Source organism: Eleutherodactylus coqui, chromosome 2 (assembly GCF_035609145.1).
Source record: "Eleutherodactylus coqui strain aEleCoq1 chromosome 2, aEleCoq1.hap1, whole genome shotgun sequence".
NCBI classification, from domain to species: domain Eukaryota; kingdom Metazoa; phylum Chordata; class Amphibia; order Anura; family Eleutherodactylidae; genus Eleutherodactylus; species Eleutherodactylus coqui.
Window position 1 is genome coordinate 23,663,642 of NC_089838.1, and position 14,235 is coordinate 23,677,876.

Genomic DNA, 14,235 nt, shown 5'->3' on the forward strand with positions numbered 1-14,235 from the left:
GCTGGTGTTGTTGTACAACGACAGATTATGCGCAGCTTCAATTGTTTGTTCCCCATAGGGCACGTGTTAAACTAGAGGCCCGTGGACCGTCATTATATGTAGCACACAGGGTCCAGAGGCAGAAGCGCCGACTCTTCACCTACCCCGGAGAATGCAACCAGCGCTTGGCAGAGGGGGCTGGGCTAGAACAGGAAGCAGATGCCATCTTGGATTGTGTGGGCCTCCACATAGCTCTGTTTAACAACTTCCAGGCGGTAGCACAACTCTGTGCGCTTTACCCAGGCTGCCATAGCCCCCCTCCAAAGTAGGAAGAGGCTACTGAGGAGTGAGGGGAGAAACCCCATCATAGTGCACAGAGCTCCACCGCCGTGTTGAGGAGTGGTTACATTGAGGCCGGCTTCACACAGCCGTATTTGCGCACACAATACGCAGAAATATAGAACCCACTGATTTTGATAGATTCGTTCGCACGCACTTTTTTGTCCTGCACATTTGTGCACCAAAAGTCCCCAAAGAAGTCAAAAGAGATGTGATAATGTGCGCAAAATACGCTAGATATGTGATGCGCTGCGTAATTGTATCGGAAAGAGAACACATCTGGAAGTCATCAGACTAACTAGTCATTTCAATTGGTGCGTATTTTCTTACCGCGCACAAATGAACATGTCTTAGTGGGCACAAAACGTAAATATGCTTATAGAAAAAAACATAATTCAATCAGCAAAAAAGCTGCGCTCATGCGTGCACAAATACACATGCGCTCCAGAGAGGGGGCCTTAGTGACAGTTCACACGGGCGTATGCAGTTTCGGGTCTGTGAAGTACGTTTTCATGGACCAAAACTGTGTGTATTCACTGGGTATTTGGGCCTTTTTTTGCACGTGTCGACTGCGTTTTTCGCGTATGCAAAAAAAAGCAAAATGGTGGCATAGATTTCTCCTGCCTTCATGCATAAACATGCAGTGAATACACAAGTATGATGCGTACAAACTGCATATTTACAGACCCCGCTGACTTTAATGGGTATTTTTGGGTTGTAATACGGACAAAAACAGAACATACTGCGTTATTTTCATGAGCGTATAACACGTATCTGCGCACCCCAGTGCAAATCAATGGGGATTAAGCCGTTCGTATTACATGTGCAATATGGAGTGAGAATACACCGGTGTGAATGAGCCTTCGGTGAAATTCAGTTTGACCCCCTGTAAGAGGGATAAACAGCCCTAAAAATGGTGACATCTCTCCAGTCACGTGGTTATGGCTGTGAAGTAAACTCACAGGCCATACAACATTAAATTGCCAGGCTGCTCCGAGTCGCCATTAGCAACCACTGCATCTATAGTTGTGGAGACTAGCCTAGTTTACTCTTTTTGTCCATTCGCAATAAAGTTTATTGATGCTGCCCGCAATAGGAACAGGAAGGGACGTTCTATGAGTCGTCATGGAGACGTAGAAGGGAAAGCCGGAAGTGATGGTTTATGCGTTTCACCGGGACCGGAAATGAACGCCGGAAGTGACGTTTTTACACATCGCCATAGTGACTCGGAAGCTGTAACAGCTGAGAAAGATGGAGGCTTCGGTGATTGAACGCACCGGTGAGGAGGAAAAAGAAGAGGACTTTTATGACTGCTCCGAGGAGCTGGCGAGGGCGAATGCAGAAGAAGCAGAAGACGACGACGATGATGTAGAGGAGATTGCACTGCCGGAAGAGGAGAAGGTAGAAGCTTCTGGAACCGAGGCAGAGGATGGAGCAGCTGTATGTGCTGAGGAGGAGGGGGCTGCACCAGCCGGAGAGGATGTGGATCTGGATGAGAAGACCCTGCTGGAGATGGAGAAGGATCTGCCTGAAGAGGAGAGAGAGGTGATGGGGGAGGGGTGATACAGAGGGCAGCTCATAGGATGAGGCGACCCCCAGGGGTAGTAAAGCGGCTCTCAGGGCGGGTCATCAATAGATGATTGGTGGGTGCCCCACGATCAGCTGATCACCGGGTCCGCTGTCAGTGCTGGAAGTAGATGGTGCTGTCTGTAGTGCAGTGATCCGGTTGGTAGTGGATGGCAGCTGTGCCTGTAGTACCAGCCTGGGCCACTTTAGTATGGATGGCGCTATCTGCTTCCAACACTAACAGTGGAGATCAGCTGACTGGTGGGGATCCTGAGAGCCCTGCAAATAAACTAGGTTAAGACATTGATAGTTCATCAGTAGTCAGAGTCCTGGAGGACCTCTGAGATGGGTGGGGGACTGGAGACTAGGACTGTTGGACATCCCTTTTCAATTAAAGGGGTTATTCCAGAATTTAAATAGGTTGTCCTACAATAAGAACACTTGAGGACAGGGGTCAGTATCTGCTTGTTGGGGTCTGACTACTGTTAGCACAAGTGATGGTCGCACATGGGCCCTTCAGATACTTATCTGTCTATCCTGGCCCTTTAACCCTTCAAGGACCGGGTCTGGTTTGGTACATAAAGACGCAATGATTCTTTGGGGAGACTTTCATCCCACATAGCTGTCTGAGGGCGTGTTCGTTATTGGGGTATATATAATGTATTACACAACTCTTATTAATTTGGGGGGGGGGGGGGTCGGAAGAGTGAAAGAACACCAATTATACCATAGTGTTTTGGGGTTTTTTTTGTCTTTTTTTTTCCCTCATGGTGTTCACTATGACCTGATAACTACACCTAGATAAAGGGGTTTCCACCTTTTACACAATAAAAAAAAATTTTTTTAAGAGAGGTTTTTTTTTTTTTGGTTTTTTTTTTTATCACCGCATTAAAGGGGTGGTCTCGCGAAAGCAAGTGGGTCTATACACTTCTGTATGGCCATATTAATGCACTTTGTAATATACATCGTGCATTAAATATGAGCCATACAGAAGTTATTCACTTACCTGCTCCGTTGCTAGCGTCCCCGTTGCCATGGTTCCGTCTAACTTCGGTGTCTTCTTGCTTTTTTAGACGCGCTTGCGCAGATGCATCTTCTCCCTTCGGCTGGTCTTGGAAGCATCGGAGTTTTGGCTCCGCCCCCTTTTCGCGTCATCGCGTAGCTCCGCCCCCGTCATGTGCCGATTCCAGCCAATCAGGAGGCTGGAACCGGCACACGTCATGGGGCGGAGCTACGCGATGATGCGTACAAGGGGGCGGAGCCAAAATGCCGATGCTGCCGAGCGGAGCCGAAGGGAGAAGAAGGGAGAAGACGGATCTGCGCAAGCGCGTCTAAAAAGGCAAGAAGACACCGAAGTTAGACGGAACCATGGCAACGGGGACGCTAGCAACGGAGCAGGTAAGTGAATAACTTCTGTATGGCTCATATTTAATGCACGATGTATATTACAAAGTGCATTAATATGGCCATACAGAAGTGTATAGACCCACTTGCTTTCGCGAGACCACCCCTTTAATTTTGCATAACTTTTTTTTTTTTCCTCAGCCAGATGGCACTTTTTTGCGGGACGCGCTGTAGTTTGCATTGCTACCATTGACGAGTAAATCCAACATTTTTTGCATTTTTATTTTTTTTGGGGGGGGGGGGGGGGATGGTGAAACGTCCGTACACGACGTCATCGACATTGTTTACAGCGTGTAAGGGGTTAACTGGGAGATTTGGTGTTCGCCGCCGTTGCAGTGAGCCGCTGATTGTCCGTCACGGTCGGCTTCCGCTGTATTTTGCGCTGACTTCCTCCCTTGTTAATGTTCATTTGTCAGGTGACATGAAGGGGTTAAACGTATTCCTCCTTCATAGGATAAGTTTCTACTGGGGTTCAGCTGCTGAGATCCCCACTGATCATGGGAGCGGGGGTCTTATGTCTTCCATATGGATGGCACAGTGACTTTGGAACTGCTTAGTAAGGGATAAAACTGGTGCCAAGTCCAACTGCTACGTGTAGTGCACCAGGTAGATCGCTATACGGAGGAGCATCTGCACATGACATGTGTAAGATACTGATGGGGGGGGGGGGCCCAGGGTGACGGTCCAGTGTGGTTCACTTCAGGGGGCAGGGCAACCCACTGGGCTGAATCGTACGTGGCATGGTCAATAGGTTGTAAGCCTGCATGGATGGCATAGGCTCAGGCGCTGAGCGTGTGCCAACCACAGCGGGAGCTGGTTATGCCTGACAGCCGGCCTCCCGCTGCAACAGCTGAGATCGATGAGAACGTGGACCCCACTATTAATTCCTTACATGCTGCGTTGATTACAGCATGTACGGCGTTAACAGAGAGAGCGTCATCTGGCAGGAAATCCAATGCGTTGCCCGTGGCATATATCTAGATTACACTCAAGTTCGGCACTATGGAGCAATTCCAGATCCCTTATTAGTTCTGATTCACAATTCCAGCAACCTGATTGGTTGTTTGGCTTGTGTGATTCAACCTGATTGGTTGTTGGGTTCCCTGATTCAACCTCATTGGTTGTTGGTGCCGAACTTGAGTGTAATATAGATATATCCGTTGCCGCGGCCAGTCAATAGTATCCGGGACTGTCTAGGCAGTAATGGTGATAATGCACTGAAATACAGAAGTACTGCCATTTATTATCCGGAGATCATAAGAGGAAGACAAACATTAATTGGCCCAAAAAACAGCCCCTCCCTATTTCAGCATTTCCCTCTTCTTCTTTTTTTTTTTTTGTTTTAAAAAGTGATGCCAAACTTTTTTTTTTTTTTTCTTTTACATCACATCTGTAACCGCCTGTTACATGGACAATCAGCTGGGCGCCATTTTTATCCTGCATGGCAAACAATATATTAAATAGTTTAAGAAAAGCCCAGATCCTTTTTTCTTTTTCTCCACCTAATAGGGTAATAAAAGTGATCAAATAAAAGCTACAGCTCCTCAACACTAACGACACGCCCATGGTGACATGAAAAAAGTTCGGGGTCTTTAAATGTAGCGATGGGAAAAAAAAGTATTATCCAATAAAAGGGTTTTCTTTTGCAAAAGTGTAAAAACATTTTAAAAAATTCTAACTTCAGCATTGTTTCAGGAGTTGGCTCCGCCCCCGTCCCGCCTCTCCTCATTGCAAATAGTGCAGGGGGGTGGAGAGTTGGCAGAGAGGGGGCGGCAGCTCAGAGCACTGCTCCCGGCTCTTCCAGCCTCCTCCCCCTGCAGAGAGAGACGCCGTATATCGGCTGGCGTGAAAACCCAGCCGATATACGGTCGTCTGAATAAGCCCTTACTCTGCATGATGAATGCCGTGAACTAAATGTAATGGCAGAATTGGTGGGGTTTTTTTTTTTGTCATCCTGCCCTCCCCCAAAAATCAATAACTTTTATACATTACATTCACCCCAAACTGGTACCAATACAACTACAGCTTGTCCCACAAAGAACAGGCCCTCCTATGGCTATATAATGGCTTTTAAAAAGTGGAAGTGAAAATCCCCCCCCCCCCCCCCCATCATTGCGTCTTTAAGTCCGAAATAGGCTGCGTCACTAAGGGGTTAAATAAGTTGTTAAAAACTAAGACGCTATAATATTCTGTCTTTTGGTTAAAGGAGAGAAGAAAGCAGAGCACGGAGTTAAAAGAAGAAGGAAACGAGCTCTTCAAGAAGGGAGGTAAGCACTTCCACTCATGTGAGCCTTAAAGGGGTTGTCCCGCGAAAGCAAGTGGGGGTATACACTTCTGTATGGCCATATTAATGCACTTTGTAATGTACATTGTGCATTAATTATGAGCCATACAGAAGTTATTCACTTACCTGCTCCGTTGCTAGCGTCCTCGTCTCCATGGTGCCGTCTAATTTCAGCGTCTAATCGCCCGATTAGACGCGCTTGCGCAGTCCGGTCTTCTCCCTGGTGAATGGGGCCGCTTGTGCCGGAGAGCTGGTCCTCGTAGCTCCGCCCCGTCACGTGTGCCGATTCCAGCCAATCGGGAGGCTGGAATCGGCAATGGACCGCACAGAGCCCACGGTGCACCATGGGAGAAGACCCGCGGTGCATCGTGGGTGAAGATCCCGGCGGCCATCTTGCTAAGGTAAGGAAGAAGTCGCCGCAGCGCGGGGATTCGGGTAAGTACTAAACGTTTTTTTTTTTTAACACATGCATTGGGTTTGTCTCGCGCCGAACGGGGGGCCTATTGAATAAAAAAAAAAAACCGTTTCGGCGCGGGACAACCCCTTTAACAATTGGGTATATTTTGGCTGCATATTACACAATGCAGGAACCCCATTGGCTGACATGGGGCCGTTGATGCCTGAGGTATTCAGCATGTCCTGTTTCGGTGCAGGTTAGCACCAATATAGTCTATGGGTGCATAAAATACCCAGTGAACAGGCATGTTACATGGACCGTGTATTATACAGCCATGATACGCCGGTGTGAGTGAGCCCTAGGGTCTGTCTCAGAGGTGACTTGGGTTTTTTAGGAATAGCCATGCACCCTGTGCTATACCAGTTCCAGAACTCCTATAGAAGTGAATGAGTTACAAACCATACAGTTTCCGCATCTCACAAATTACACACACGGCGTAAGTGTATAGCGGTCTGTGCCTCAGAAAACAATTGGATCACTTCTGGCGTATCTGAACCGCACCAGAAGGAAACTATGTTGGATCACCAGACATGCGGGAACCCAGCCTTAGTATGCCGATCTGCTGGAGAGCACTGAATGGCTACGGCTACTTTCTGGTTTCTCTTGGCACATCTGTATATGTGCCTGTGTTCCTTATGGCCGCTCAGCACCAATTACTTGATGATTTTTTTTTTCTCCCCCATGGTTGGTTTTCAGCATCTACCGTGTTTCCCCTGAAAATAAGACAGTGTCTTATATTAATTTTTGTTCAAAAAGGTTTAACTTTTTTACATGTATAGCTGCCTGGACACTATTTAAATTGACTTTTTAAATTAACTGTTAGCAGAGCTTAATTTTGGAGTAGGGCTTATATTTCAAGCATCCTCAAAAAGCCTGAAAAATCATTTTGCATCCTCAAAAATTCTGGAAAATCATGCTAGGTCTTATTTTCAGGGAAACCGGGTAATCATGAACTTCTAAAGACTAACAACTACCACATGTAATCCGTTTACTTTCCCTGGAAGTCCCATGTGAGCCGCATCTTGTTTGCATCGCTTTAGCTCTCTCCATCACTTTTCTATCATATGGCTTTGTGTAGTTGTCATCAGACGTCTTATTTAGTGGTTTTTCTGCCTTTTCCTCAGAATATGTCGAAGCTGAAAACATCTACTCTCAGGCACTTCTGAAATGTCCGGCCTTTTACCAGAAAGAAAGAGCCATTCTATATTCTAATCGAGCGGCTGCCAGATTAAAACAGGTAAATGTTACAGTATGAATGTAAACGCCAGTCAGTTTTTAACCCTCTGCGGCCTATGATGCACATGTACGTCACGGGCAGTAAGGCATTAGCGCGATATGTCATACAGCTACGGCATGTAGACGACACAGGCACAGCGGCTGATTAAAAATAAATCCACGTAAAAAAAAAATAAACCTTTGTTCCTTCCTTCCCTCAAAATAGAAAAATCTGCAGCTCATCACGCAAAAAAAAAAAAAAAAACACTAACAGAGCTCAGTCCATGAAAAAATAAAGTTATGGCTCTTTGAATGCAGTGGAAAAAAAAAATTACAAAAATGTTTTTTTTAAACCTAAGAGGGAGAAAAAATTATATAAATTTTGTTATCGTTGTAATCAAACCACAGAAAAGTTATCATGTTACTTATAGTGAACAGTTAGGCTGGGTTCACACAGGGCGGATTTGCCGCGGAAATTCCATGCGGAATTTCGCCGCGGCAAATCCGCATATGGCCGCTAATCCCGGGATAAGCCAGCCATGTGGACGAGATTTCTCAGAAATCTCGTCCACACGGGATGGCAAATCCGCTGCGGCTCAGCCGGCAGAAGCCGCTGCTGCGACGCGGATTTGCCGACTGCAGCATGTCTTTTTTTTTTTTTTTTTTAATTTTCTGCTGTGGCCGCACTCTCCTCTATGGGAGTGCCGGCCGCAGCGGAAGAGCGAGCGGCCGGGCCGCTTCAAAGCCGCAGCGGTTCTCCCGCGGAAATGTCACAGTTTTTCGCTGCGGCGAAACCGCGACATTTCCGTCGGGAATCCGCCCTGTGTGACCGTGGCCTTAACGCTGTTATAAAAAAAAAAACCCCACAATGGTTTAAGGGGTTAACAAGTCATTCCCATCTCCTAAAGTGATGCATGACGCTGATCGTAATGAAGGGGGCACAGTTGTGAATGGAGATGCAGCATAGTCCCATTGAGCTGAATGTAGCTCTGTCGCACTTGCAGGGACATTTACAGCTATGCTCCCATGCGGTGGTCCCAGTAGTGTGAAGCCCTTCAGATTGCTTTGGGGAGCCCTTTAACAAGATAACCCACGGGCCTAAATATATAATCAGTCTAGATCTTTTGTTCCGATGTAAACGGCTTCTTACACTTTTTTCTATTTCCCAGGACAAGACCGAAGCGGCACTAAGAGATTGTACGAAAGGTTTGTATGCTGGGTTTATCCTCCTCGCCCCCCTGTCTAGATGTGACCTTACAGGGCCTGATGTTCTTCATTGTCCACAGCGATAGAGTTAAATCCTGACTATATCCGTGCGTTGCTGAGGAGGGCTGAACTCTACGAGAAGACCGATAAGCTTGATGAGGCTCTAGCAGATTACCAATCAGTCCTGGAAAAAGACTTGTCCTGTCGCCAAGCCAAAGAGGCCTGCATGGTAAGGAGCAAATACATAAGATGATCAGATACACCCGACTGGTTTGTATGAACGAATCACTGAAAGGGCATCAAGTCCAAATCTTAGCAAAAATGGCTTTCTGTAAGGTTCGACTGGTTTGTAGTGTCACTTTTAATTAGATCACATAGTCTTAAGGGTATAGTCCCACATAACGGTCGCAAAGGCAAGCCGTGCGGCCAATAACTGTTTACAGCTGGGGAACACTTAAAAGGGGGTTTTCCACAAAAATAATATTGATAATCTATCTGCAGGTTAGGTCATCAATAGTTGATCAGCTGGGGTCGGGCGCTTGGGACTCTGGCCAATCAGTTGATTGGGCACCAATATATATACTGGGGTCGGAGCGGAAGCCACTGCTCTGACCCCTGTGTAGTGGTCGGCGCTTATAATTGCTGGTACGGCTCCCACTGGTTTCGGTGTAGTTACAAGCACAGCCACTACACAGGTCGGAGCAGCAGCTTCCATTCTGATCTCAGTGTATACCGGTGCTGTCGGTGCTCTACTCGATCGAGCAGCAGCCTTAAACGAGCGTGCTCGCTCATCTCTAGTGCCCAATCAACTATTGATATGAGATCCTGCTTTCAGCTGTCCAAGATAGCCACTACAATTTTTTGCTACGTACTGCACACTGATCTGATTGCCCAGTGCTGATCGTGTGAGCGTTGCTAGCGAATTGGCGAGCAGTCTAAAGGCCCATTTACACGCAGACAATCGTTTAAACGATTAAAAGATTGACAGTTTTAGCGATTATTTTGCATAAACTGTTAAAGTGCTAATGGACATTAGTGTAACATTATCAGCTTGTGGTCTGAGCTCTGCACACAGCTCCATTGTTCTCACACGGGCTGTCGGCAGAATATAATGTAATCTCCGACTCCCTGCAGAACAGAGCATACGGTCTGTCTTCAGCTGAATGATGGATCTTAGGCCTCCTTCACACAGGCGACAGGGCATTGCCACGAGAAAATTACAGCAATATCACATCGCTGGTCCGTGCGATATCGCTGTATCTTCTGTAGCACTACAAAGTTGTGTGATTTTTGATTTTTTTTTTTTTTTTGGGGGGGGGGGGGGGATCTTGAAATATAAGCCCTAGCCCGATAATAAGCTGTAGCTGAAGGGGAAAAAAAAAAAAAAAGTATACATTACCTCTAGAGATGAGCAAGCGTACTCAGAAAAGCACTACTCGCTCGAGTAATGTGCTTTATCCGAGTATCGCTGTGCTCGGGTCTGAAGATTCGGGTGCCGCTGCGGCTGACAGGTGAGTCGCAGCAGGGGAGAGCGGGCGGGAGAGAGGGAGAGAAAGATCTCCCCTCCGTTCTTCCCCACTCTCCCCTGCAGCTCCCCGCTCCGTGCCGTCACCCGAATCTTCAGGGACGAGCACAGCGATACTCGGATAAAGCAAATTACTCGAGCGAGTAGTGCTTTTCTGAGTACGCTCGCTCATCTCTAATTACCTCTCCTGCACTGTCTGTGGTGCCGCCGCAGCTTCTTCCCGGGTCCTAGCACTGCTTCTCTTCATTGAAAAATCCCTGGCTCCTGGAGGCGCTGGCTGTGATTGCCTGACTCTTAGCCAATCACAGCCAGTGCTCGATGAACATTCCGAAAAAAGTTTGCTTTTGTCTTTGGCTCCACCATCCCAAAGACAAAGTTAGCAAGGAAACTTTGTGAAACCACCTTGAAAACCCGTTAGGTAAGCAACCATCTTAAAGTCTCCAATGACCTCCCAACCATACTGATCGTACTTCAGGATGTAACACTACTGTACTCCTCCTTGAGATGCGCAGAGGGAGCCACTGGGGGGGATTAATGAAAAGAACCTGACATTTTCATGAATTGTGAACTGCCTGGACATACTCTGCATTGGATAATGACTTTGGCTCATGATTGTAAGTCATTTCCTTTCTCACTGTGTATGGCCTTTTGAAACATTTGAAATCATATATTTTTAATTATCGCCGTCCTGACCACAAAAGCAAACTTTTTTCGAAATGAAAGTTATTTTACAATGAGCTAACGGGAACAAATAAAGTTTTCTTAGACACATAAATCTCATTGCCTAGTGTTATTGCTGATTGAATCTTTCATGCGGACCTGAACATTTTTTTTGTTCTGCCGCTGCATCGCTTGGTGTAAACAAACGTAACCTATCATTATACACAATGGCTCCATCACTGCTGGATGCATCCTCTTGCCATGTAAAAGGGTCTTAAGTGTCTACCACTGTGATAGCAATGTACTCTGTCAGCATATGCGTAGGCCGTGTACACACTCCTACTAGGAGGATGAAGTGCCGTCTCGCACCTGCAGTACCACGCCACTAATTGGCCTAAGGAAGGGTTGAGGCTCCACTTTCAGAACCTATAAGCGCAGTTCAAGCCCACATATCTAATGTGGAACCCACTGATGAGGGCCAGGGAAAGTTGCCAACACCTATGAAAGAAGGGACATTGGCATTAGACTCTCATCCGAAGGGGCACTACTGTCTAGTATGTTTTGACAGCCATATCGCCATTGAATGAGAGGAGCTAAGCCGGTTACATAAGTTTATAATGTTAACAGCCAACTGGGCCATAGGGGGCGCTAGGTGATAGTGCCAGTGTGTGAGTGCCATCATCATTTTATGGATCATTGTTCTCCATGCTTTCCTATCCTTCACCACCTCTTTAGGTTTCTCCATGTACATGTTTGTATCCACCCTGGTTGCGCCCAGCCAGTATGTTCTTTGGCGGCCTCCTCTTTGTGGCCCACTGGGCCGAGCATCAATGTTGTTTCTAGAGAATTGGTTTGCATGACATGTCCAAAGTATGAGAGCCGCTGTTTGGTGATTTTGCCCTAGTGATGTTTTTGGTTTGAACTTGTTGGGGACCATTGCCAGCTATGGGGTACGCAGCATTCTGCTCCAGCACTCTAGTTCAGAAGCATTGATATTCCTTCTATCTGCCTTCCTGAGTGCCCAATTTCGTATGCGTATATGGAGATCGCAAACACGATTGCATTTATTCTAATCTTCGTGGCATATTTAAGCAGATTGGACAGTACGCAAATGCCACAATAAGCAGGTGTTTGACAGTTCAATGGGGGTAAAACAGACGGGGACAATGCAGGTTGGTATATAAGTGCACAAATGGCCTGAAAGCGATAGAGGAGTACAGCCATCAGTATTTAGAAGATAAGCGCTGCTGTCCCGCGGTTTGTAAGGCTGGGTTCACACAGGGCGGATTTTCGCCACGGCAAATCCGCATGCGGCCGCTAAGCCCGGGATTAGCCAGCCAAGTGGACGAGATTTCTGGGAAATATCGTTCACACGGGACGGCTAATCTGGCAGAAACCGCCGCTGCGTCGCAGCTTTGCCGAATGCAGCATGTCTATTTTTATTTTTTTTTTCCCGCTGTGGCCGCACTCTCCTCTATGGGAGCGCCGGCCGCAGCGGAAGAGCGAGCGGCCGGGCCGTTTCAAAGCCGTTGCGGCGGTTCTCCCGGCTGAATTGTCATGTTTTTTTACTGCGGCCAAACCGCGACACTTCCGTCGGGAATCCGCCGTGTGTGAACCCAGCCTAAATATCGCAACTGCGCTTGATAAATGAATACAAAGCAGATTAATCTGTGAGAATGTGAATATGTTTTAGGCTAGTGGCACATGGGCACAACTTGCACCGCTCATAGTGCCCAGGTGCTGTCTGTGGAATCACACCCATGTACCACTAGCTAACCCACATTGTGTCACACATCATCTTTCTATATGCACTGTTTACTTTCTATATAGTTATTTGCTTCTGTGAAACGCCCATTAGTTACCAAAAAAGCCGAGTACAAGCACCACCACCTATTCATCAATCCCAATGGTAAAAGGACCATTCAGTCAGTGGACAGGGGCTTGTGAAGGTCCTGTGGATACTCTATGGAAATACCCCATGGAAAGACTTTTGGGCCTTCTAATATTGATGCGCTATCCTCACGCGTGTGTGTGCGTGCGTTTTATATATATATATACACCTTTCTAAACGTCATTTTATACATAGATCCAATGTGTATGTAAGGACTTTTTTATCGTTACATCTAATGACCTAATTTTGCATCTTTTGAAGCGTTTGCCCCGGCAGATTGAAGAAAGAAATGAGAGATTAAAGGAAGAAATGATAAGTAAGTAGACCGCTCGCCGTTTCTGCGCTACAGACAGTACGACTTTCTCTGCAGACAAAGTTTTACTTAGTGTTTTATTACTCTTAGGTAAATTAAAGGATTTGGGAAACTTGGTCCTTAAGCCTTTCGGACTTTCCACAAATAACTTCCAAGTCAACCAGGACGCCACGACCGGCTCGTATTCTATCAACTTTGTTCAAAATCAGAATAATAACAGATGATCTGTATGCAGCTGATGAGAGCGGATGGTCACATGGTCAGAATAAACTTGTCTCCCCTGCCGTGATGCTCCTGAGGATAACGGATGCTCCAGCTCCATTTTTTTTTTTTTTACGTTCTCCTTCAAGTAATCTTATAAGGAGCCATCCGCTTCATCAGTAGTCATCTTATTTATTTCATACCTGGCTGTAATATGGTAAGAGTAGTTGGGGGATGGTGCAGCTCTACTTATCGTGCCATGTTTGCCTCTGTGTGGGTTTGGACTAGTGTTTTAACAATAGGAAGAGGTATATAAAAATACTTTAAGGAAAAACATCCTGTTTGCTGACTTCTGCCATTAATTCCATTGCAAAGGTTTTGCAGCCAGATCCAGAATGAAGCCAACCATTGCTTTCTAATACAGTGCTCAAGTGCTTCCTTCTTTATGTATCCAATATAAGTCATTTTTATGTTTACTGTGTATATATATTTTTTTAGTACTAGGCTGATGGCAGAATTGCCCATTAAAGGGGTTGTCTGGCACCTGTACTAGGTCATCAGTAGTTGGTCGGTGTGTTTTCGGCTGCTCTGGGCCTGCTGACAGCACTGGAAGTAGGTAATGCTGTCAACATTGCAGTGGCCTGGGTTGGTACTACAGGCACGGCTCGCATTGAATTTAGTGGAGTACTGCCTGTAGTACCAACATATGGACGGAGCTTTCTGTACTGACTCTGAGCCCAGCCATCAGCTGACTGATGGGGATCCTGAGCGGTAAACTCCCACCGCCCAACTATTGATGACCTAGCTTTTAAATGTTATATAGCAGTCATTCATTGTCCTTGTAATACACAAGCAGCTTGATTCTAATCTACAGAGCAGTCTGTCCCTTGGCGTTCACACAAGCACTTCTATAAGAGCCAATGGTTTCCTATAGAAGCGTTCACATGAAGGAATGATAGACATGCTAAATACTCGCACCAATCGAAGATGGGATATGCGTGGCTACAATGCCTGCATCTAAGGTCCGTGCTGTGAGAAAAGATAGGACCTGACCTATTTTTTGCTGTGAGCTGCTTGGGAGTTTCCATCGGCTCCTATGGAAGCAAGAGTCTATGGAAACTCCTGTGCAAGAAAAGATTTCTGCCAACTGAAGGAATACCTCACTGCTTTCAGCAGGACATTTAAAACCTGCTGC

At 46.4% G+C, this 14,235-nt stretch overlaps 1 protein-coding gene across 1 annotated transcript; it reads left to right on the forward strand.

Moving 5' to 3' along the window:
* The first annotated feature begins 1,520 nt into the window (after nt 1-1,520).
* TTC1 (tetratricopeptide repeat domain 1) lies at nt 1,521-13,516 on the forward strand. Its single transcript, XM_066590482.1, has 7 exons — nt 1,521-1,863; nt 5,495-5,555; nt 7,154-7,266; nt 8,414-8,450; nt 8,531-8,679; nt 12,788-12,842; nt 12,930-13,516. Exons 1-7 carry the CDS (start codon nt 1,570-1,572, stop codon nt 13,061-13,063), a joined length of 843 nt encoding a protein of 280 aa, XP_066446579.1. The 5' UTR covers nt 1,521-1,569; the 3' UTR covers nt 13,064-13,516.
* The last annotated feature ends 719 nt before the right edge of the window (nt 13,517-14,235 follow it).

Coding starts and splice junctions, on each gene's coding strand:
- TTC1 (XM_066590482.1), top strand. CDS start 1,570: ATGGAGGCTTCGGTGATTGAACGCACCGGTGAGGAGGAAAAAGAAGAG. Junction 1,864..5,494: donor TGCCTGAAGAGGAGAGAGAG/GTGATGGGGGAG, acceptor TTTTGGTTAAAG/GAGAGAAGAAAGCAGAGCAC. Junction 8,451..8,530: donor ACTAAGAGATTGTACGAAAG/GTTTGTATGCTG, acceptor CATTGTCCACAG/CGATAGAGTTAAATCCTGAC.